This window comes from Poecile atricapillus, chromosome 1 (assembly GCF_030490865.1).
Source record: "Poecile atricapillus isolate bPoeAtr1 chromosome 1, bPoeAtr1.hap1, whole genome shotgun sequence".
NCBI lineage: Eukaryota > Metazoa > Chordata > Aves > Passeriformes > Paridae > Poecile > Poecile atricapillus.
The window spans coordinates 40346395-40373080 of NC_081249.1; the positions used below are offsets into that span (position 1 = coordinate 40346395).

At 40.0% G+C, this 26686-nt stretch overlaps 1 protein-coding gene across 5 annotated transcripts in view; it reads right to left on the reverse strand.

The window, feature by feature from the left end:
* Positions 1–26686, reverse strand: part of MBNL2 (muscleblind like splicing regulator 2) — a 106506-nt gene that overhangs the window by 26599 nt on the left and 53221 nt on the right. For all 5 annotated transcript variants that reach the window (XM_058832710.1, XM_058832691.1, XM_058832700.1 and 2 more), the window contains 3 exons: positions 7212–7376; positions 4006–4206; positions 2636–2899 (listed from right to left, as the gene is read on the reverse strand). In XM_058832710.1, coding sequence (XP_058688693.1) covers positions 2636–2899; positions 4006–4206; positions 7212–7265 — 519 coding nt within the window. In that variant the 5' untranslated portion in view covers positions 7266–7376. The remainder of the gene's footprint in view (positions 1–2635; positions 2900–4005; positions 4207–7211; positions 7377–26686) is intronic.

Here is a 26686-nt window from a genome sequence, read left to right on the forward strand (position 1 = left end):
CTAGGATAAGACTAGGTGAAGGGAGAGCATTGGATGTTGCTTATCTTGATTTCAATGCCATTTCATTCTCACAGACAAATTTATTTATCATGGGCTAAATGGGAAACAGGGAGGTGGACTGACAATTGTCTCATGTGCCAGGCTCAGAGGGATGTGACCAGGAACACAGAGCCCAGCTGGAGGCCAGTCACCAGCGATGTGAAACTTGGAGGAGTGGTTGATAGCTGGACAAGATAGACGTGCTACTGCTCACAGGGCCTAGAAAGTCTGGAGAAATGGGCACAGAGGAACTTTACTAAGTCCAACAAAGAGAAATATCAAGACCTGCACTTGGGCGAGAACATCACGAGGCACCAGTACACGCTGGGGGCCACAAAGGCTTGGCAGAAAATACCCTAAAATTCCTGGTGGACACCAAGCCAGCAATGCACCCTCATAAGCAAAGGTAGCTGATGGCATGCTGGGCTGCACTGGGAAGAGTATCACCAACAGGTGGAGGGAGGTGATTCTTCCCCTCTATTCAGCCCTGGTGAGGTCACATATGGAGCACTCTGTCCAGGGCACCCCAGCACAAGAAAGATATGGGTGTAGCAGAAAACACTCCCATAAAGGACCTGAAGGATGATCAAGGGACTGAATTCAGCCTGGAGAAGATACAGTGGAATCTCATCAGGGTATACAAATACCTGATTTCAGGGTAAAGATGTAGCCAGTGGTGCCCAGAGGCAGGAGAAGAGGCAATGGAAACAAATTTCTATAAAAGAAATTCCATTTAAATGTACGATAAAAAAAACAAAAAAAAGCATTTATTTTTACTGGAAGTATGTAGCACATTTTCAAGTTACAGAATTTCCATCCTTAGAGACTTTAGTAAACCGAGCAGGCAATCCTGGGCAATCTCCTCTAGCTCCCCTGTTTAAGCAGGGGAAATGGGCTGGAATATTTTTTACATATTTCTCTGTAAAATGTTACCCCTGAATTACAGGTCCCTGTTGCCTTCTCCTGTGACATTAGACTGCTAACATTTCAATTCTGTGTTTCCAAAGACGCTTCATCTTGCTTTGAGACTAATGCAACTCTAATTAAGCCTTATTTAAAACCACAGGATATATATCTGCAACCATTACCAAAGTGCAAAAAAAAATTAATCCCCTCATCTCTCTCCTTTCTTATTTAGTATAGTGCCTAGAAATATTACATTCTCTAAATGAACAATAAATATTGCACAACAGAAGCTAATCAGAATAAAACCCCAATCTTCTCTGCTTTAATTTCCAGATGGTATTCAATTTCTGCAAGCACAGGAAGCTTTAACTAAAAATCATCCAATTTGAAACACAGGCTGTGGGTACTATTAGAGGAAGAATATTAAAACTGAAGATATATTCTGTTCAGTGGTTTACTTTCTTACATAACTTACCCTTTGTCCTTCAAAAAAGTCTGGTCTTTTCTAATTCGTTAAATACAATAGCTTGGGGTAGTTATGTACTGTACTGTCTTGTGTTTCTGGTAGGCTTTTTAACCAGAGAATAACTGTATTGTCTATAACTATTGTATGCACTGCCCACAAGTCCACAAACCACATCTGCTTAATTATTCGTCCACTGCCAGCAATGAGGACAATGATTCTTTGATTTGCTGCCAGCAGTTTTGTCTCTTAAGTCAGATTCTGCATGTTCAATTTATTTAACTTTATCAATACCACTAAATTCATCAACTTTCCTGGTAGCAACTGTAAGAGGAATCCAATCCTGATGAAGGGGTGAGCTGTCTTGTCTGAACAGTTTTAAGTAAGAGGTTAAAATATCTGAAAATAAAAGCCCTCACTCTCTTTTCTTCTGACTGTAGCCACAATGTTTCTTTCCTAATGATTCCCATTATAGTTCACTACTTTAAAACCTCATGATTCAAGTAACTGGCCCACAACAGCAGGAAAGGCAAGAAGTCTCTAGGCATCAAGTGTATTTAACCAAAGTTCAAAAAGATACAGGCAACACTTTTTAGTCATTGGAGATAGTTGTAGATCTACAGAGGGCAGTTCTTTCTCATCCTCAGGCAGGCACTAATGGTAGATCAGATGAGTGTCCTGGTTTTTCTGCACTACCAGTACAGTGAGACCAAGGTGGCTGGCTGGTTGTCTCATTTCTAAGGTGGACTCTGCTAAATCTCAATGCAGATTTCTGCTCAACTACTGATCTCTGAAGCAAACGTTCTCTCTTTGCTTTTCTTCCAAATTTCCACATGTATATCTGCCGTCAAAGAGCTAAAACAGCATATGTGTCCCTGTTTTCCTGGGAACACTGAAGCTTATCAGTTTTGTTTCTGTTTGGAAATACTTGGGGAAAATTTACATATAATTAAGGCAGAGAACAGAAGTGGTATAGAGTGTCATTTGCTTCACTGTCTTGGATAGAAATACAGCATTAAAATAAGGGCATAAAGAAAAGTAAGTGCTTCCTCCCATCAAGCAATAGTAATAATTTTATAAATTCTTATCTTTCACCAAAATAAAAAAGAAGAAAAATTCAAAAAAATTTAAAAAGAGGCAAAAGATAAAAGAAAGTATAAGCAAACAGCATTAAATCAAAGCAGAATAGGCATCAAAAAAAAGGCAGCCATACATGCCAGCACTTACCATCACAGTCGCAGCTGCCGCAGCTGCCTGGGCTGCCACTGCAGCCTGGTTGGCTTGGTGTTGCGCCGCTTTGATTTTGGCCTGCAAATGTGCAGGAGGGTGAAAATACTTGCATTTCTCCCTCATGCAACGACCTTTTATGTAATCCATACACACGGTTACGGTGTTGTCGTTTGTGTCAATCATTGTGCTGTCTGCCGGATGCGCAAAGCGGCAATCAGTCTCTCCACGCGCGCAATTCCCCCGCTGGAACTCCCTGCACACCTACGTGCAAAACAACATGTGTTGCAGGGGCACAGCTCAGGGCAACGTGAACAGGCCAAGGAGTGTCCCACGCCCCCAGAAGACAGACCTACCCCCTTCCCCTGTTCAAGTTTTACAGCAACTTCAATTTAATAAACCCTTCATCTTTTGGTGGGTGAATGGAGTGCACCTATTTTACCCTTATGCTCTTGGATCCTCAGGTAGCTCTCTGGTACTGAATAAACCTAACCTGCAACAGAAGCACTCCCAAATACCTTTCCTTTCTCCTGTTTAGAAAGCAGCTGGGAAGGATGATACTTACTCATGTAACTGCAAAACTAGCTGGAAATCACAAAATATTTTGTCTCTGACTACACTTTGTACTCTCGCAGGTTGACTGGTAAGGAAGGAGTTCCTCTTGCTGAAACCCAGGGAAAATACAGATGCACTGTATTTTTTATGGAGTCTACAAACAAAATTGACAGCCTACTTAAAAATAATTTTCAAAAATGGGCAGAATGAACACACTGATTTTCCTAAGAAGAAACGTGCTCTAGACACTGGTGCTTAGGCTTTTGGGAAAAGACATTAATTTCTGCAAGAACCATTTGGCTTCCTTGTCTACTCAGATCACAGATTCCACTGAGTCCAGCCACGCAGTGATCCAGTAACAGCTGGGAGGCTCTGCACATAGCTGGGGGCTTGTCCCTTCAGCATTGGCAGCCATTCCCCTAATATCAATCCATAAAGCTATAAAATTCCCTTATTATCAGTGCAGAAAAACCAAGGCAATTATTAGTGAAATAAAAAATGCGCTTGTTAGATATTTCATCAAGGGATGCAATTACAGGGACATATACCTGAGATTTCTTGAGATGATGAACTTTAAAAAAAATGAAAACTCATGTTGATGTCTGTGTATTAAATACAAGCAAAACCACTACCTTAAAAATAACAGTATTTAATTACCACTGGCTGCAAGTGCAGAAATCCTGCCCGGTTACAAGTTTTTTTATCTGTAGCAACTAAATTTAAGCTTTGCTTCTAAAACAACAATTACACCCTCCAGGATCTCTCACACAGCCTAACAGAGCATGTGCTTATAGTCACAGTGGAGTCTACAGTACCTCCAGTTTATCAGTCCTGAGGAGTTTCTGGGTAGCAGTTGAACTGGGGACTGAAACCGGTGGACTTCCAGGAACAATGACAGGCGGCGTGGGTAGGATCTCAGTCGGGACTAAGCCAACTCCTGGTGTTACTGGCGTTAGGTAAGGAGCAAAGCTAATAGCCGTGTTCGTTCCTATTGTGGGACCCACTGGAAATGTGGGCTGAAAAAGGAAAACACACACCAAGATGAAAAAAAAAAGCCCCTTAATCGATAGCTTACTAGTTGTCTTTTGCTTGCTGCTCTTTCTGGCACTGATTCATTTTCTTAATGAAAAAACTTTAAACAGCTGCAAAAACACACAACATTCTCTTTTCTTTTAATCATGTAACACATTCCATCAGCACAAGAAGAACCACCTTTGTAACTCTATTATTGGAAAAGAGTCTGCTGATGCAAAGGAAGTCCTACTTTGAACCTGAATCTGTGTGGAGGTCCAGTTTACATTGCAGGCTTATTTACACATCTAAATGTAGAAATAACAGAGACTTTATTGCTTTTTCTCAATACCTGTTTTCCTTGGGAAAAAAAGACTGTTTTTCAAAGTATTCAGATTTCATAGCTAAAGCGTTATTAACTATATTAAAGACATATTTCTAATAAGAGTACATATAATGAGCTCTTTGGGATATAACTTCCAGTATGTTTGCATACTGTATTTTGCCACTTCCTGCAATTATATGTTACCGTGTCTCATACACTGAAAAAACTCACCTTCACAAACGTTTGTATGCTCAGCTGTCACCAGTGGCAAGCAGAATAAATATTATAATCTCAGCTGGACACAATATTTAGAAAGGGATTATTCAGGCTTAGATTAGTACATCATATGAAAAACTTTGATTGGAGGGAATGATACGGGTCTAAAAATCTTGTTTTGTTCCTTCCTACAGTGAGTCAGTGAAGTCATGACCAGAAGAAAGAGCATTTGTATGATGCTAAAACAGCCGTGATGAGGCAGAATAGGGGGTTTGTTACCACCAGCTCCACAGGGGGTAGAGGAAGAACATTACCATGGTCAGCCCATGCTCAGACCTGGAAAGTGCTTTAGTTCTGCAGAGCTGAGCACCCCAGAGAGCAAAGCTGTAATTGTGAATTAGGAAAAACTATGCAGAAAAACAGGACACATCTCCGATTAGCTTTGTCAGAAATTAGGTTCCTAAATAAGCCAGCAGCTCGGAACACAACAGCACAACACTAAGACTTCAAAACCCTTTAACAAAGGGAGAAGTGTCTTTCTCGTTAAGGTGGCCTGCATGACATAAAGCGGGTAGAAAATACACACAAGAAAACACAGGAGCTAGAAGGCAGTTTTTTTAGTTTGTGTTTGGTTTTCTTTGGATTTTTTTGTCTTTAGAACCAATTACTAAATTATAAATGGATGTGACTTAGTACCAATAAGATGCACTGAGCATAGAGATTAATCAGTATATATATATATATATATATATATATGTATTAATCAGTATATATATATATATAACCAAGTATACAGAAATGGCATCTAACTGCCCTTAAAAGTGTATTATGCTGTGTTTTAATCAATGACCAAATCTGCTTGACATCAAGCAATCCAGTTTATATGTCAAACATGAGCTAAATTCTGAAGAACATAATAATGAACATTTATATGAAACAATGGTTCAACTATGTTGAAGACAGTATGTGTTATGTGAAATATAAATAACAGCTTTGTGTCAGATATAATTTTAAGAATAAATCATCAAATAACTTCTGTGAAATTTTCTTTCGCTTTTTATCCATTTGGTCAAGGCTGAGTCATCTTAATCTGGCAATTTATGTGAGACAGACCTGGCATTTTTATCACAGCAATCAGTACAGAAGACATTACGTCAAAGAAATTGTAAAGTTCAAATGATGAAATGGACAAGAAGAAAAAAGTATAATTTTGCCACTTCAATTTTTCTCATAATAATAAGCGGTGGAATCTATTACTCTATCAAAACTTTTTCTGATGAAAACTTGAGCAGTAAATCCCCAAGAAATATCAAGATGCATTTGGAGGCCAGCATCACCAGACATAATTTGATGAACATGTACCAGAAATTCAGGGAGTCCTGACACTCAATTCCCAATCCCACCTGACAGCAGATGTTTCAAGTATAAAAAGGCATTATTGAAAAAGGCATCTGGGGTGAGCTTCCAGTGACCAAAAGCAGATGTCTTCTTCTGAGATACCTACATTTGACTTCTGTGGTAGCCCACGGAAAGACAAAGGCACTTTGAAAAGTAAATAATCTAATCCAAATGCTGATGTCTGGAACAAGCCAAACAAATAGTAATTAGGAGTGCCCATGTCTTGTGATAAACTAAAAACGGACCTTGGAAACACACTGCAGAAGTTGATGCCAACCTCCAGATGCCTCAGGTTAGAGAAAAAAAACCCACCCCAGTGGGATGCTTTACACTAGGAATTTAGATCGAAAAAACATCATTAGCAGCCATGTGTGAAAAGTTTAATTCAAATTACCTGCCAAACCATGCTTTGGAAGCATGCTACATTAAGGAGCCCAACTGCAAGGGCTGCCCAGAGCAACTGCATTTCCAAAGACGCTATTCATGCATGCCAGACTCTAGTTCCATATCACCTGGATTTGAAGTGTCCCAGGCACCTCAAGACAAAACACTGAGTTTGTTAATTGCATGCACCACCAATTCTCTGTCCTATCCTCGGTCATTTCAGACTTCAACAGAGTAAAAAAATGCTACCCATTAACCTTTGTTTTTGGTACTGGGATTAAATAATATTTAAAGCCATTGAAACCCATAGACTCCTGAGAAACTTTGTACTCCTACTCCATTTACTTACTAGCAAATTATTATTATTATTATATAAATTTTCACCTCCAGAAGGATTACAGGTAAAAATCTTGAAAACATGATATGAAATGCATTAAGGGGGGGAAAAAGAGGAAAAAGATGCAAATTATTATGGGATAAAAGAAAAATAAATCAAGTCCACAGCAACACTCCATTACATCTTGAAATGCAAATATAAAGGAGCATATCTCTAGAATCTTGACCACTCCTTAAGTAAACAGACAAGAAATATTTTTATTGATGCTATTTAGAGAAATTCAGATTTTTGCAGGTCAATAGAGTCTTCACCTTTACTTACCATTAAGACCATCAGAGAAACATACTTACCACTGGCTGTAGTGGTGTCCCTGGAAACATGAACTGCATTTGCTGGGCGAGCATTGCTGCTGCAGTCTTCTGTTGAATTAAGTTGTTCCTGCCATTGATTTCCAGTTGAGTTTTTAAATGTGTTGGTGGATGAAGGTACTTGCAGTTCTCCCTTGTACAACGACCCTGGAAAAAGAAGCCACACTAATCAGTTGGCTGCTTTTGATGATATTTTAATGCCTTCGTGCAAAATATTACATCATAAACTAATCAAGAACTAATGAAACACAAGGTGTTTCCTGGGAACTATGTAGAGGGCTGTGAGGAGCTGATGGCCTTGAGCTCTGCCTCAGCCCACCACCTCTCATTAAGGCCATTAGCCACAGAAAAAAAAAAAAAGAGAAAGGCTGTGAATCAGCATTTTCATTGTTAAGTACAGATCACTGTTGTACAATTAATAATCTCAGAACTGTCCAGACTGGCTGAACTACCTCTCATGACATCCTGGCTAGAGTATCTGGTGTTATCGTAACATAAAAGTTTTTTATGAAATGACATCTCATGATGAATAACAAATTGAAACCTTCTTTAAGAGAAATGCAGCTTTTAAGTACATCATATTAAAAATAATTGTGTGATCATGGCAGTGAGGATCTAGACTTGCCACTCTCTGCTTGTGTTCTCTCATACATTCATCCCTATTCCAGTTCACTGCCTTCCAGCCTCCTGTTTTTATTACATCAGCGCAACTTTGAACTATTTCCATTCAAGTACAAAAGAACAGAAGTAAAGGTGGTACTTTTACAGCCTAAATTTAGAAGCAGTGCATGGATCTAAATCTGAAGGTACACAGCAAAAGGAGAGCTCCAATCAACATGAAAGCAGGAGTTTTTAGACAGTTATAGATAATAAGGGACAATAAAAATATAGGTGGGCTGTCATCTTGAGGAGGCTTGGGTTAGAGGAGATGGAGGTACAAGCTGACCCCAAACATAGGAAGAGTGGCACTGATATATTTTCCCCCAGAAAGGAAGTTGTAGGGTGCACCAGGAGGTTGTGCAGCTGCAGGGCAGGACTTGCTGAGATCAGAAGCTCCTTGATGACATGGCTCACAAACAAATATAGAATTTTAAGAGCTGTGACTAGAGGGCCTAAAGCATTAGTCAAACTGCATTGGATACACTCCTGTAAGTTGTTTCCAAATTGAGATTTTTTAAGATGTGCTTTGTAAACTTCCCATTTACTGTATTAGGGCTTTACTATTTGTACACAAGCAGGAATATCCTTCTAGAGTCAAGAAAGCATCCAGATTCCTATGTAGGAATATTACACAGTACAAACATAGACTGACACTGTGTATGCACACACATACACTGCTAAAAAACTTTCAACAGGCTTCAAATGTCCCAAAACTAGCGTTACTGTTAATGCTTTTGACTTAGATGCCAAAACAGCATGGATTCTGCAGCTAATTTGCTACAAGGATGTCATAACTAGCTGTTCAAGGGTGAATTAAACATGTTCAGGAAGTTTCTCCTGTGTCGAGGCTGATGGGAATGCAAACAGCTATTTCCACACTATTAAACAATTAAGAACAGCCCTTTCCTGAACTGCCTCTGGCTGCTGCTGGGAGTATGCTAAACAGACAAAGACAGAAAATGCAAGAAAACTAAAAATTTAAGAAAAAGCAATGGTCTCAACACTCAGGAACAATGGTCTCAGTGCTGTTTTAACCTCCTAATACAGATGCAGCCACTTTCAGGACATCATGCCTTCCTTCTGTTTAGAGAATCACTAATGCTGCCTGATTTAATGAATTACACAAAAGGAACATTACTTTGTCAGCTGGCATGAGCAGAACCATAAACAGTCATGATTTGATGGACACAAAAGAAAGCTGGCTCTTTCATTTGGGGAGGAATATGGCCTTTACCATCATAAGGCTAAACTGGAGCAGATTCAGCACAGACAATGAGCATATGCTTTTTTGTTGGCTGATGAGGCCAACTGATTTAGACATTTTCAGTTGAGATCTATTTTACCTTACCCTATTTTGTATATGAATGGCTCCTACAGCAAATCTAAAAATTAAAACAGAAAACCATATCAAACTCCTGAATCTGATGGAAATATCAACCTCTGGAATCAAAAATGTTCCTTAAACAAGGACTGAGAGCAACTCTCATACCCAGTGGCTTCTGAAGTACCTTAAACGTGAAGAGTGCTTTCAGCTAGACCTCCAGTCTTACTTCTGAAAGCACACTTCATCACTTCAAGCTCTGCAAAGCAACCCACAGTGCACAAAAGATTGGTTGTTTCTGAAAACTTTCAAAATAATCCTACCATACAAAAATGTACTGTCCTCTCTGAAGTTATTCATGTCTGTGCATCGTTTACCAGTTTTTTGAGCTCCCGGTTAGCAATGAACGTACATACTGTAAAAGAGCTGTGTGGTCCCGCCACACTGCTATAGAATGCCCTCTAAACAGATCAAGCCTTGTTGAAATTAAATGACCCAAAATAAACTGCAGTGGAATGAGCACTGAAAATAGTGAGTAAATTAATCTGCCCTCTCTACCAAAATCAAATAAATTTTGAGACCGGCTTTTTTTTACTTTTTGGACCTACAATGGCAGCAGGAAAACACCTATAAGGAATTTTTCATTCCTTTTTCTCCAAAAGCTCCATTTCCCAGCTACTGCTCACTGCACAAACAAAAATTCAAACTCGTAGTATCATCTCAGTCAAATGAAATTATATTGACCCTGAAATTTTTTGTTTATTAAAAAGTCAAATGTGAAGTCCAGTTGACATGACAGCCCATATCAGCCAAAAAGCAGAACAGGCAACTGTACACAACACGCAGGCGTATTCAACGTATTGGTTGGGTGACCATCAAAGAGTCCACTTTGTAAAAAACTGCTATGCTAGAAGGCCACATCATCACAAATGCAGAGACAAAATCAAGTACTTTAACTTTCAGGCACATCAATATCAAGCCTCTGGAGCAAGGCTTGCTTCATCTGAAAACCACAGTAGTTTAGGAGCTGTTCCACAGACATTCAGTCCCTCTGGCACAGGATGGCACACATCCCTCAGCAGGATAAGGCAGGCAGCAGGGAAAAGTAATTGCTTCTTACAACTTTTAACCTGTTCCCAGCTACGAGTCTGAGTTCTGAAACTGAGGGCACAGACAAATTGGTTTGAAACTGGGTCCCTAGAAACTCCTGTCACCCATGAAGTGAAGGTTATCAACAAGCACATCATAAGTGGTTGTGCACTTCCCATGGGAGTTCACGCTAAAAAATCACTTTCAATGAGCTGTCTCCTTATCTGCAATGGATAGGAACAATGAACTGACATCAGATTACACCCCCAGCAGTCTGTTACTCCCCCTCATCCAGGAAGGATGGTACCTAACTCTGGCCTTTATTTCTCTGCCTTTGTCCTCTACAGCTGACCAGCCTATTGCCCAACATCACACTTCAGTCAGGTAATAGAAATTTTTAACAGAAAAAGTACTTTTCTACTGCTAATTATCCAGATAGATCATGCTGTGGCTTGTGTCAGGCTGTCCAACAGGTTTCATTCTAGCAAAGCACTGGGAGAGGGAAAGGGTGCATTGAGGAGCTGGGAACTCGAAGGACTTCAGTGCCCAACACTAGGGCACAGCAAAGAAAGGCTCCGCTTCTGCAGGGGCAATGGTCTCGGGAGCTGCTACCTGACTGGCTTAATTTCAAAAACACATCCCTTAACAAGCCATGTCACACCATTGGCTTCTTTATTTTATTTTTTTTTTAATCAAGAGATTTTTCCCATTAAAAACAACAGGTAGTTTGTCTAAGATCAATGCCACAAGACAGCCCACAGACTAGAGTATATTAAAAAGCTCGATATGTGCTTAGAATTTTAAATTTAAAATAAGCAAAATGAGGTGAATGTAGAAGTAACACCCCATAACTTTGAATGTTAACACCCTAAGGATCCATTTCCTGTCTTTGAATATTTCATAAATTCACAACTTCTTTCAGTATTTTACTCTAATAGTAACAATACCAATAATTAATTCAAGCTTGGGAATTGCTTATGTATAATAATGAGTATGCTTTTACTTATTAAAATTATATTTCATAAAAGCAATATGTTTGGGAAAAAAAAGAAAAGGCAAAAGACTGTTTCTTCTACCTCTTAAGGCAAGAATCAACTAAAGCTTCCAGAATTATTTTGCTCAGGCACGGAATTTCAGGCAGTTTATTGATGCTAGTAGTGGGAAATAACAGAGCATGACTCCCCCACCTCACACTGTAGCCTAACATCTGACACGCCTTTAAAAAACAGGTTATCCAATGAGAAGCAGAAAGCAGGAGGCCTGCTGCCTTGCAGACCTCTGTCCCTTGTTACAAACATCACTCCACAGGGTGCTTCCAGCTCCCCCTACTCAACTGTGTTCTCTGTAACTTCCCACCTTCCTACCGTACCCCACTTCCCTCCTTCCCTCTCCCCCACAGCACCCTCCCATCTCTTCTAACTATAGCCCAGGAAACAACTCACAGGATAATTATAACTCACTGGAGCCGTGTGTGTCCTGAGGAGCTGGCCAAGACATGCACGCTGCTGGCAGACCACACTTGGGAGGGCTTAGTGCCTGCTCCTGCCCTTTCCTTAATAGGGGAAAACTCTGAATCTCTCTTCCACCCAGACACAGATTTTTGCATAACCAGTAAGAATTTTGAGATATGTCTTTGAGATGTCTGCTTCTAGCAACTTTGCTTGAAGTTGGCTACATTGTTCAGAAGTTATTAGGGCGACAGGGTGATGCTGGCAAAAGTATGGACAGTGCAGTTATGCAAAACCTGTTTCCTTAAGAAAACAGGCTAAACCTAAAATGCAGATGAAATTGTCTCAAGACTGAATATGCAGTCTAAAGGGAAAAGAAGAGAAGTATATGACTTCCAGACATAAATGGTTTTAGAAGGCATCTGAGCAACTGGTACTATGAAGGGAAAAAAGGTTTTCTGGTTTCCAGATAGACACCATGAGATCTAAACATTTGCTGGAGTTAGAAAAGACACACACAAATTTTTAAAAAGTAATAATCACCTGATGCCACAACTACCCCTCCCAATCAAAAAAAAAAAAAACTTTTGCAATTTTCTGCATGCCTTGCACCTGTAAAGATCAGAACACATTTTAAAACAGTAATGCCTTTACAGCTGTGGGCATGCTGCTTAGCTAAACACTGCCTGCTGAGGATATTACACACTGTTCAAACCCCAGCAGAGTGGGAGCTAGCACAGGTCACTGTCCAGGGTGGTGGCAGCACATAGCAAGAATAGCCACAAAGACAGCAGTGTCAGCAGCTGGGGTGGTACCTAAGCCATAAATACCTCTTTGGAAGAGTTCCTGTCAAGAGCAAAAACTGGTTTTTTTCTCTTTTGGGATTCCTCCTCAGCAGCCTTTCAGCAAATTCTGGTTGGGAACATGTGTGGCCTCACCCAATCAATTAAAAAATTTCAGTATTTCATAAACCAGGAACTTTTCAATTGTGATAATCCTGTGCTCCCTGAGGCTAAAAACAGACCCAGCAATAGGAGGGTAGGTATTTTGAGACACTAAAGCTTCTGCTCCTATGCATAGACAGCCACACTAACTCCATGAGCCCAAAACATCCAATTCAAAAGTTATTTTTCAGATGCAGAAATATCAAAAAGGAAAAAAGCCCCAAGACACTAAAGAAAACACCGACTATTCACACAGAGAGGGATGATTCCTCTCATTCTACAGGATTTGAATGCATGCATTTCCCTACATATTTTAGTACAAGAGAGTTCAATCACCAACAGTAATTTCAACACTCATGGAAAACCCTCAGACTTCAGTTTGGACTGAATTGAAAAGCATTTCCCTCTTACATCACAATCCATGAATTCAATTTTCCTATGCAGGTCAATCTGCTTCCTAACTTCACTCAGGAAGTAAAAAACCAGACACTACAGCCCCATTAAAGTATTCCCTTTGCACTTGCTGTGAATATGCACCACCTCACACAATCTGTAGGACTACACATGCTCATAAAGTTATGCATATGTCCAAGGACTTAGGGGATTTAGTTAAGCCTTAAGAATGACTAGTCAGAGATTTTAAAAAATGTAACGTAGCATTTTATTTCTGCCTTAAGGCATACGAAAAAATTCAATATTTTTTTCATTTTGCATAATTTTGCATGTAGAGTACATTGCCTTGAAAACACGTATGCATATGAAAACACAATTTTTCAGCCTAAGTAGAATTTTATATAATTTTGTAGAAAGAAATTGAGACCAGAATAAGATCCCTTATCTTGAACTATTTGTGAAATTGAAAAATAATTCAAAAAGACTAAACTGTACTACTAATAGAAATATTAAGCTTTTGATGCTGAATTCAAATACCTCAGCCTTACTATTTGCCATACGCCTTACAAACACAAGGACCTAAAGGAAAAAATGTATTTCAAAGCAACACAAGCATCTCTTATATTACACTTGAAATGGTTCGGCCATGGATCTGTTTTCCTGGCAAGGAAAAAAACAACAGAGAAAAGCTACCAACAAAAACAACTTAAAAACAACTTTAAAACATCGCTGAGAACTTAGTTCTGTATTTTTAAAGCCACCTTGCAAATCCACCCACCAAAGTTAGTGAGTGTGCATACATATTTATACGCACCTACACACTTCCGTTTCAAGAAAAAGTAGAAGGCAAATTCACTTTCCTACTTTAAGGTAGAAAAGAAAGAAGGAAAAAAATTCTCAGGTGAATTCAGTCTGTTCCCAACAAGCTAAGAAAACCCATTAGCTACTCTTTTAATGACTTCAATTTTTTGTAATAAACTAAACTAAACTAAAATAAAATTGATCATTTTATTCATAAAAGTGGAGAACAAGAACTGCCTGTAACTGACAGAAAAAATAGAAAAATATTGAACAAAAATGGAAGCCTTACAAAAAGATGGAACGTCTAAATGATGTAAGAGTCTTACCACTAAAGACTTAATAGGAGATATTTATTTAAATGGAAAAAGACAAAATGTTCTATTGAAGAGCACATTTGCAATGCACAAAGAGCTCTGAGTCTCTCAAGATGCTCTTTCAAACAAATGTTGAGCATAGCTATAGAGAATGGTTTAATAATTTGCCTTGCAATATCAAGGGAAGTGTACTCAATATTAAATTGCTTAGAAGACAAAGAAATCAGGCAGATACTGCAGATGCCAAAAAACCCCAAACCATTTACAAAATTCTAAGTTGTTTGACAAACATCCTCGAGATTATTCTAACAAATAAGCAGAAAACTCAAAGAGACAACAGTTTAATATCATTTTATTTTATTTCTGTGTTTACTGCCTTGAAAATAATTTGAGAATAATAGGGCAAAAGAGATTATTTCTTCTCCAATTATGTAGCTCCTTTTGTTTTTCTTTTCTCATTCTCCCCCCTCCACTGGCACTCAAAATCAACCAGTTATTCTTACCTTAGCTTCATGTTTGGCTAACAGCATTGACCAGCAGTACATCACAAGGAAATGTGGACAATCCTTGAAATAAATCTTCACTCTAATGCACACAGACAACTTCCACAGAATGAAAGACAACCAACAGGTAGTAGTATAAGGGAAAATCCCAACAGAATGAACATAAAGGAAGTGGAGGGAAGCATAACCTCTTCAGATGAAATTCCTCAGATGTCTGATTTCTATTACATGGGTGGTGAGAGTCTTCACCTGGCGTGAAGCTGCCTTGTGCAGGGCTGCAACAAACACAGCCCCCCTGTGGGAGGACTGGAGGCAGCCTGCCATGGGACTCAAGATGGCTTTCAGAAGCAGAGCAGTGATTTAAGCCCTCCAACTCTGCCCAGCCAGACAAGTCAACATATTCACTGATTCCTGCAGTATAGAAAAAAATATCTAAAACCTTCACAGAGTCTCAGGATAGAGCATTACACATAGTTAACTGCTGGCTGGGCAGCTTTAACACACCTGCTCATCTCAAGGATTGAGTGTGTTTGTGGAAGACAGAGAAGAAATGTGTGAATTGCGGGCTGGATCACACAGTAAGTCAAGGTGACACAGATTTTTGCTGGTAAACAACATACATTAAATTTAACTTGACTGAACTGTAAAAGAAGAAAAGAGCTTGATAAGAGGCAGTTTTCTTCAAATTTTCTCAATATCTCGAGAGCAGACAAAAGTAGCCATTCCAGAATTAATCCCAGCAAAGAGAGGTAAATTGTCCTCTGGTAAGAGGGCAGCTGGCAAGAGAAAAGACAACAGTGGTGTAGCAGAACAGCAGAACACCAAACAAGAAGATGGGTACGGCACAGCACCACTTCCTGACATATCTCTTTCCCCACCTCCTTTCCAATTCCCATAAAAACCTTCAAGCAGATATATGCTGACTTTAATGCAAGCTTGCTCATATGAACAAGACTGAGATTAAATTCCTTGCTTAGGAAACACCACTTCGCAGTGATAAGGCAGGCAAGGGTAACTGCAGAACTGACAGTCAAGCCTTGAGACACCTTATTTCTCTCTAAGTGGCCTGTAAAGGAAAGGCACTGTGGCTCAGCACAGAGACTTCATCCTCCAATGTCCATAGCACATATCCTCCACCATCTCCAGTCAGAAAAGAAATAGCGAGTAACGGGGAGAGGTCTTTGCTGATGGGATGCCCATAAGCCCAGCAAGGACCACACAACAGACTGGTGTGCCGGCAATGGTTCCCTCACCAACAACCAGGAATCTTAATGCACCTCAGGAAAAGCCATAGAATCAGTTATGCGGCATCAAAAAGGAGCAGAAGATATGCCTTGGCATTGAGGAGCCTGGTTGACTAGGTCAGAAAGAAAATGGGAGTAGAGTGCTATGAAACTGACTCCACTGGCCTCCTACAGCAACTCACCTGGCCAAAGGAGCCTCAGAGTTTCACCTGAGAGTTGTAGTGAATTAAACGTGAATTGGAAAAGGCCTATTGTTTGGAATAGTCTCACCATATGGATAAGGTCATCAGTATGATGTCACAAGTCCCTGACATACTAAGGGATCCACTGGTGTACTACTGAGAAGGGCAGACCTGACGTACACCAGAAGCAAGTGACTGCCTTGGATAGCAGCATACCACAGCCCCCAGCTCTCAAGCAGGATGCCCAGCAGCCCTGAACTGCTACCAGGTGACCTGACATGTCATTGGAGAGTGCCGGTGCTGCTCCTCAGGACTATGCACCATGCACCCATCTATTTGCTGGGGCTCCCAGGGACTCTTCTCTGTTGGGGGTTTCACACTTTCATGGCCAACCATTTTGTAAACAAATGGAAAAAGCAAGGGCCAAGTTAAATACACAGATGGCCAAGGACACCTTACATAACTGCAGAGGTGAAAAGTACAGAGTCTTGTCCCTCTGCAGAGGAGGAGTGTTTACCCACTCTCAGTGGCAGCGCTGGCACCGCAGCTGCATTATTAATAAATCATCAGCTTTGCTCCTAGGACCAGCCAGCAAGGGCTGGAGTCTGACACCAGGAAAGTTCTTGAAAACAAAGAAAAATTAAAGAAATAAACACCTAAAAATTAATATATATGCATTTTCAAGGAAGAATCACATATAAAATCCTCCTTAATTTTTATAACTGCTGAGAAGCAGCAAATAAATTATTGAGATTAAAGATACCATATTACTGTGGGGCTGCCTACAGAGAGCAATCAAGTATACCTGACCTGAAAAGCCATGGGGAAATAGGGCACCTTTCCTCACCTCTTCTACACCCAGTTCATGCTCCTCCTCTTCTGGGAATCGGTTTCTTAACATCAGTGAAACATTTTAGCTTCCATCTTTTCTTGCAGTCTTGAATTTCTCTTGAACTCCAGGGAATGGGGAAAACAGCATTACTAGCAAGAGGGGCAGTGAGACCCCCTGCTCTGAAGCAGCAGGACATAAGAGTTAGCAGTGAGAAATACCCAGAGAACCAACAAACTAAATCAGCTTAAAAAAAGGGGGAGAAAGAACACTGGTAAAAGGTCCATAAATTCAAGCAAGAGGAAAGAATGAAGCCCTGGCATTCCAGTAAGCTAAAAAACCACCCCCTTTTCTTTTTACTGAAGGGCTATCTATCCTCTTCCACCAGGTATTAGGAAGCTTCCAGAAGATCTAGCAAAAATAGCAAGAAATATAATGCAGTTACATTTATCTCAAATGGAAGCTTACAGAATTAGGCAGCTAAATCACGGTTATGAGAAAAGATAAGACACATTAGGATGTCTTATTACTTTCCCTGAATACTATATTCATTCCAGTACTAGAATATGGGATTGTGGTCTCAAGAGTGCTTATACCTTCTCAATACTGTGTTGAAGGAGCAGATAACTATACTCTTCCTTAAGACAGATTCAGCACTGACTAAATAAAATTCTAGGTTAATTTCAAATTAAAATAATGCCTCTAGGTTTTCCAAGGCATATATCCATGACTTTGGGAGGAACACACACACACTAGACTGCCTACCATTTATTATATGGCAATGACACTGGAATACCCTGACAATCTCCCTGGTACCTATCTTCATCAGTAAAAGCAGTGATACCAACCTCAATTACATAACCACATCTGCTATTTTGCACAGCCTTCCCCACACAGCAAATAAGCAGTCAAATGGCATTTCTTTTAACCCTGACAGTCAGTTGTCAATACTCTAACACATGTTCACTTACCTTCTGGCCTCAGTGCAAGCTACTCATTCCCTTTCTGGGCCTATGCATAGGGCTGGCTCTACAGGATCATTAGGAATGGCTCTGCTAAAATTATGAATGAATTTCTTGGTCTTCTTGTGATACTAGACAGTACTACTCCCACTCTACGCAGAATAAACTGAGACCAAATACAGTCAAAGAGTTGAGAAGTGCCTGCACTTTTTGGCTGCAGGTGTCTGTCCTCCTTTCACTTTGCTGCTGCATCCATGTGGCACATGCAGATGCCTCACTAGACACCTTGGGATTTGGGAGTGCACCCACCACATGGCAGCAGCAAAGATCCCAGTTTCAGGGACCCACTCACTGGTTTCCAGAGGAAGAGGTGAACATGTGACCTAGAGCCCATCTCCTGCCAACTCTGCCACTGCCTGCCTCTCTTGCTGCACCAGCACCCTTTGGGTGGAGACCTGACCCCTCCACATGCCACCTCACACTGAGACACAGGGAAGGACAGGGCTGGAAGAGAGCACACACTGATGTTGCCTGGACAGCACATCTCCAATACATTTTCCTCAACTCTTGGCTCCTACCCAGCTCACCTGGCCAAATCCCAGCTCTGCACTTCTCCACTTCCTCACCTTCAGCATTACCTCTTCCCTGCTCCTGGCACCAGCACCTGACACCAGACGGAGGTGTGTCACTGGTCTGAAAACAGCTGAGTGCATGTGCAATCTGCCTGCTTGCACACAGCCCCTGCTAAGTGTGCATGGATGCCGAGCTTTCACACTTACAAAATGACCAAATTTGAGTGAAATTTCACAAAAAATAGCAGAAGGCGAATTACTGATATCAGAGCAACCTTTCTGGTGCTGGATCTCAAGGTTCAGCTATAAACAATGAGAAATCAAATTTATTATTAAGCCAGTCTAAAAAAAGTGGAAGGAAAACAAAGGTATTTACATCTCAACTGTTTTTCAAAGATGGTTGAAGTGTTTCACCAAAACTTTAAATAAACACTCTGAGTCAGTAATTGAAATGTTTCAGCCCAGATAATTGCATTTTGAGAGACTTAGAAACCACAGAAAAGGAGGATATTATTTGGAAAGTGGTGGGGAAGATTAAATCCAGATGATGATGGCACACTGTTTGTTAGTATTAAAACACTCATGTGTGCCTCATCAACATGCCTGACCAAAGGCTAATGATCACAGCAACCCCAAGCATTTATGGAGCAATAAAAGTATTTAAACACAATGGTAGTAAGCAAAACATTCATGCAAAGAATGAAATCTGATGGTCCATTCATCCAGAAATACTTCAATACAAGCAGTTGTTGTATGTTCAAAGCTGATACACTCCACTGATGGAATAAAGAGTTACCAAACAACATTTTGGAGAATATAATGCTATAAGCACATCAACATAATTTCAAGGCAAACACTTTGTTCTGCTTCAAATTACATTGAAAGGGATCATGTACTAGTGTACCAAGACTTTGCAGTGTCAGAGCAAAGCCCCGGTGGTTTACACAGAAAGAAAAAAAGTCATTACTTGAATTGATCCATTTGACATGAACACAGACTACTTTAATTTGTTTTCTTTAGCATTTTGAAGATGATACCTTCCCACCTTTAACTCTCTTAGCAGGGAAAAGAAGTTCATCAAGTATGAACAGGCATACAACATCTAGTATGTGCAAGCTCACTTGGAGAAAGGAACCACTTTTGTTTACTTGTTCTTCCATCCTCCTAAAGTTTCTATGGGAGACAAGCAGGCTCTGCTGCAATAGTGACAAACCGACAACTTTCAGTGTTCCATCTCCTGGAAGCCTTCACAGGTTTGGCACCATGCTCATCTGCTTCTCAGGAGAAACAAAGTCAGGGTCTGAAATACTGTTCTGCAAACAGGAACCAAAGTACAACATAATTTATGACTTTCCTTTGTGGGTAAAGTGTTTTCACTAACTGCACCTTATCTGAGCAGGAGTCACAAGACAGAGAGTCCCATCAAACCTCTTTTTGTCAAATGTTTCCTTTTGTTTGGGTGCTGGGAGGGAAGAGGCAGGATGCGGTCAGGAGCCAACAGCACAGCCAAGGCTTCTGTCACTGCTTTTTATGCCAAAGTGACGACAACAACCAAGTGAGAAACTTTAAGTGGAGATTATACCACTTTTTCGCTCTCTGCTCCCAAGCAGGAACAGAGACACCAGAAGTGCTGAGAACTTTCCTCTCTGGAGCAGGAAGGCAAAGACCACAACCACCAAGACCTCAAAATTGCACGTGGACTTTGAGAAGGTACTCGGCTCATCACCTGGCCTGGCAGCGTGGCTGAACCATTATTTTCATTACTCCCAGGAGACTCATTCATCACAGCTACTTTAGAGGACTTTGGTTTAAATATTCTTTATAAATGTCACAAGGCTGAAGAATACATTAAATTAAAACTCTACAAACCAAAGCAAAGTTTTATGGAAGAAAAAAATGCATAATGATCTCATGCTTTCCACAAGAGTGGCTCTTTCACAGCCAGAAACCATTCACTATTTGTTTCTATTTTCTATTTGTCTGATGCTCACATCATAAAGTGATTACAATAATTGTGGTATGTCAGATTCAACCTAAAGGACATACAGGTTAGAGTGCAGTATGGTTAGAAATGTTACTCATAATTGAAACCATCTTGATTCAGATTTTTCAAAAAGCCTTTGTAATTGCAGACAGTCTGGAAAAGAAGGATTTAAATGGCCAATTCAGTGGTTTTTTCCCATCCTGCTGCTTTTCAGCAAAGAAAAATTGTGATAGATGGGTACCATTCATCAGGAGAAATAGTCAAAATATGAGATCACTAACCAGCAACTAGACAGGGTTTAGTCAACTCCCTTGTTTAATCACTGGGGATTCAGTGTCTGGATGGAGGGAAGGTGGGAGGAAGTTTAGAGGATTCTACAATTTAACAATAACATATTAAATAAAATTTTAAACACTATAACCATTTAAACAAGGCTGTAGTAGCCTATTTCCAGCACAGCAGAGAGAGGGATTCTCAGTCAACAGTGGCTGCATAAAAGTTAGCACATGTAGCAATGAAAGCTATTTTGGCATGTTATCAAGACAAAGACTAGAGTTAGGTCTTCTTTGCCACGTGCAATCTAAAGTCATGCCCAAAAGGTACAGATCCTGATACAAACTGTCATTTATCTCCTACAACTCATTCGCAGGGAAGCTTACAAAATATTACTCTTCAGGCTATTAAATCCTTAAACTATACTACTTAGTAAGTAAATAAAACAATAAAAGCCAAAGGAAGATCTACTTTCAAAGATGTTTTCTCATCTTCAGGCCAGTCTTGGGGGCACATAAGCTGTTCTGTAGGGTAAGTAGCAGGGTATCAAAACACATGGTACAGGAACGTAAAACTCATTTCGGGATCCTCTAGAAGACCTGTGAGACAGATGGAGCATCCTCCTATGAGGGCAAAGCTCTGACCCGAGGCACTGCTGAGTCGATTGCAAGCACACAGGTAAAAGCTGGAGGATGTTGGAAGGACTGCACTCATTTCCATTCACTGGCAGACAAGTCAAATGCTACAGAATCAATGGATTATATATATAGGCAGACCAATCACATACAAACAGTTTTATAGGAGTACCTCTATCTCTCTAAAACTACGGCTTCTGACACAGAGATTGCTTTGGAAATGAGTTCAACATGAAGGCATCTCAAGCACATCATTATTTACAATTAAAGAGTTTCATTTGGTTTTAGATTTTTAGATACCTTTAAAGCACACTGATTACAAGTATCTTGCCTTCCTATAAAAGATGTTGTGGAATATAGTAAATAATCTCAATCTTCCTTGACAACCTCACTACAAAGGAATAAACTGCCAATGGGGGAAAAGTCTTTTAATTAATTTAAAATCAACACTAAGATTACAGAAGTGCTGTTAACATTTTTTTATGGAAATTGTAGATATTCATATTCAGTAGATATCAACAGGATTTTAATTTATTTTACTTTACCATCCCACACTGAAAACCCAGTGTTTCATCAGCAAGTATTTATCTGAATTCTTCTCATCAACGGTAGTTTCCGTCTTAAAGTTTTAGTGAATAGAAAGTACCAAATTAGCTTTAAAAGTCAACTGTGCATTAAGAAGAAGAAACATCATGAACTTTAAAGGTGTGAAGGCCTCAGTAAAAGGCTCATCATGTCTACAGCCACCACCCATACTGTAGACCATACTTTATTCATTTTCCCATGCTATAATCCTGAGAACAATGAAAGAGAGACAGTAAAGAATGGCAGTGCATGCCTGGAGGACTCCTTTGGCTGATTATATTTAACAAATAAAGTGTTCAGTTTTAAGTAGCTAAAGAACATTTGATTAGCATATCATAGAAACCAAAGAAAAGGTAAGAGCTATGAAAAACCTTTTCAAACATCAAACAGAAATGAAACAAGCTTATAAATAGAGTTGCCTTCAAGCAAACAATTTCTGGAATGTACTGGGGGAAGCAAGGGAGAATCCCACAACAAAGGAGATTGCAAAAGCCAACCCAGTTTAACAAGTGGAATTACCAGTTTGGAGACTACAGGAAAACAATACAAACACACCAGCAAGTCTGATACAAAGAACTTCTCTCAGCATTTAATAAAAACACCAACATAAAGGCCGATTGCTAGGCAATTAAACACAGCTCTTTGGAAATGCAAAGCCTTACACAGACTTGGTTAACTACTCATGGAGTACTAGAATTAATGAGGAACTGCAGCTCTCTTGGAGTAAAGCTGAACAATTTCAGACACATCTGATCACAGTTGGAAAATGTTAAGCTATTTGAGTACCAGACAACAATTTATGTATCATCAAACAGCTGTCTGCCAATTTATCATCTACTTCTTGCAGACACACAAATACATGATAACCTGTAAAGATCTCAAAACCATGATCCTAACACTTTAAATCTACCTTTTATGTGTGCTGCTAAAAACAAAGTCACCCATACACACTAGAGCCTAGATGTATAATGAAGTATTTTTCAGATCTCTGACTGCAGCTAAGAGGATGATGACAACTCTGCTGTGATAGAAACATGGTCGTTGCCACTGCTCACCAACACCCTTAAAACCCCCACAAACCCCCTAAGGCTGTAGGAGAGTACAGGTAATTGAGATTGGCCAGTCTGGAAATGAGAGACTCACTTTGCGACATTTCTCTGTGCCCATGCATGACCCAAGCAGGCACCGTGGCTCATGGATCCAAGCAGCAAGCTGGTGAGGTCCCTCAGCTGTTTGACACCACACAAATACTCAATGTCCCCAGCTCCCACTGTCTCTTCCCACAAGACAGCAGGATTATCCAGGAAGATTATCCCCGAGTAGCTGTACTGAGAGGTGTGGGATTGCTGGTGCTGACTACAAACCAGCGCCCATCTCTAAGGAACCAGAAGAAAAGCCAGCAACCCCATCCAATCCAACCCAACCCAGCCTCCCTTACCTTAGCACTGGCAGTTCCCACAAAACATGGGGTGAGCCAGCCTGGACTTGTGTGTTCAAATAATTAGCTACATAAGCACCTATTTAATGGACTTCAGATAAACATCGTCTTCCATTTGGAAATGTAATTTATATATGAAACAAACTGCATCCGGTCTTGTCTTTTGATCGTGCTCATGAACAGATCAGAGACTACCACTGATATCCCTACAAACTTCAGCTAACTTATAGTTAGGAAAAAAATAATCGTAATCCAGAATTTTTTTTTCTTTGTTTAAACCTAAAATAAAAATACACTTAGACGCTCCTTAAAATGTAAGTGCTTCAAGGACAGTGGAGTCAGATAAAAATATATTGCCTGTTGGCTACTGCACCATCACCAGAGAAGTGAAAACTGCTATTCCAAGTACTACAGCCAGGAAGTATTTAGGACAGCTATTCAGCCAACTTTAACTAACTCCTGAGCAACAAGTCAACAAAGCCCAGTATCTGTAAATGCTCTGATGATTTGTAACATAAAGGCTGAAGGTCTGCAAAATTTCTATAAGAACATAAAGGTAGAAGGTGAATGCATCATGCAATAAAACTTCAGTTAAGTAAAAAACACTAACCGTCTTGTAAATAATTAAATCAAATGAGAATGTACTTCATTACAAAATCAGTTAATGATGACAAAATGGGTAAAAATACTGTGGAAGTAAAGCAGAAGTCTTACTTTGGTGTCTAAATGTAGAAATTGTTTGAAAATTCTGGGAAAGCAAATCCTAATCCTAATAAAACTTCCATATTTATGTATGGCCAAATAAGCAGATAAAATTAATGCCCAGGAATCCTTTCAGATTTGTCTTTCAAGTTCTCATTGTAAGACCATTTTCCTTAGTCCAGTGTCATTAATAACAGTAACATTTGGGTTTACTGCAGCATACCACAAATGTGTTGATGAGTTCAGTGGTACATAAATATGGAATAGCAAAAAAAAAACCAAAACCAAAAAAAACAATAAACATAAGGCAATTGAGTTTACATTTCTGTCTGCTTCTTAAAAAAGCCCAAGCAAACAACAACAACATAACCATTAACTTCTTATTACTTTTCAGGATCAAATTTATGTCAAAAGACAAGTTTCAAAAAGAAGTGTGAAAGGTTCTAGCTGTGGGTCCTTACAGTTTTGCTAAAACTATTTAATAAAATATCTAGCACCCACACTTTTGATATGGTATTAAGGAATTCGGACATCTCCTGTCCCCCAATTTTCTCCTATTCCCCTTACTGAGCAGTGGCAACAACAGCTAACAAGACTGGGGCAGATTTTGACCCCCTCTGGCACCCTGTATTTCCCTCAGGAGTACAAGCTGGGGTAGCTGCCCTTTTTCTCTGCTGTTGTGGTCTCCAGCTCTTCCCAAAGAACCAGATTTTCCAGGAGTCACTCACTTTGTTACACCACATGCTCGTTGCCTCTGCACTCGACAGAAGGTTACAATTAGGAACACTTCTGTAATTACTTAGATGAGCTGTTGTACACCTCTGAATTTGTCTTCATATTCTCAAGAGCAAACCGCAGACTCTGCTTCTCAAGAGCCACTGCAGCTGCATACAAGTAAATAAATAGAAATATTTTTTTTTTTTGGTGACAAATGATTCAGCATTTAAGAAAATAAAACAGCTGTACTGTGTTAGACCAAGGTCCATCTAGTCCAGTATCCTGTTTCCAAAAGCAGCCAGCAGCAGATGCCTAGGGAGTAGTATAAGAACAAGGAAACTATTTAATGATATATATTGAAAATATTTTTCACATATCCTTGATGGAAAACAGAGACGGAATTTTGACAGAAGAGGGAAAAAAAGCAAAAGAAAACAAAGAGTCAAACACATACACCCTCTGCAAAAGCATGAAATATTCCTTTCAAAATAAAAAGAGAATTGAGAGGAAGAGAAATCTTACAGATTACCTTCTTTTTTATTTCTGTTTTTTAAAGAAACCCTCAGGAGCAAGAAAAAACCAGCAACTTACTTGCTATTCAAAGAAACAGTGTAAGTACATACTGATGCACATCACTGGCCAGCTAATTTTGAAGAACCCTTGACCATCAATGTCAATGGCTTTTCTCTTGTGAAAGTGCCCTCATGGAAACCTACTGGTAGGGATTCACATCATGAAATCCCAGATGAGAGCTCCCAAACAATTAAAATTAATGGATTTATAAATACAGCTTCAAAAAGTATATACCCCAGTCAGAGAGAAAGCCTGCTCCACTTAATTCCCTGGGTCAGACAAGAACCATTGAGGCACTAAAATGGAAACAGGCAGACCAGGCTGCACTTAAAGAAGTGCCCCATGAAATCAACTGGAGATTTACAGTTGGCTTAGAATATGGGATCAGTTGCAGAAGTCATCCATGGGGACACAGGCTGGAGGGGCTATGAAGCCACAGAAGCAGAAACCAACTACTTTGATTATACCATTAAGCTTTATATCTCCAGGACACCAGATCCGTGGTTTTTAGATCTGTGTTTTTCAGAAGCTCCAGCTAAGCTAATGAAATGTGGTGACGATTCCTGCTTATTTGGGAATGGGAAGACAGAAGCATCGGGGTATGACAGAAGATGTTGAAATTGGAATTTGGTGAGCAAGAACCAGCATGAAAGAACAGAGCATTTCTAGGATGTGATATGAGCCCCACCCATAAGCGCAGACACAGACTGCAAGGCACGCAGCTATAACCTGGAGAGGGAGCTGGCCACGGCAGAAGAGAACATTACGGATGCTTTGATCAACTGCTGACTGACAGTGGAGACACAGGTGTGAGAAACCGTGGAAAAGGCAATCACAGCCCCAGGGATGTATCAAACTATGACTGCTGGGGAAAGGCAGCAAGGCTTTCTCCTCTCCTGTGGCGACTCTGCTTGCAGTGCCACACACGCCTCTGGTCACCAATGTTGAAATCAGCTGGGTTAGACCTAAGCAGGCATGGGCAAGGGCTGCCAAGGTGAGTCAAGGAAAGGAAAGACTGCCTTACAAACAGAGAAACAGAGTGTGGTGGGGTTTTTTGACTGAGTAAAACAGGCTGAGGAGAGGCATGTACTAAACATTTTGTCTGTATATCTGTATGTATGTATGTGAGCTATGCATTCATGGACTCCTTGGTGCACAGTAAGTTGTGTCAGAGATGCAGCTTTTTCCAGATATTTTAAAATACTTTCATTTTTTAAACAAGTGAGTACTGACAGGCACACTGTGTTTCCAAGATGATCTATAAACATTACCCAAAGAAAGACTTATA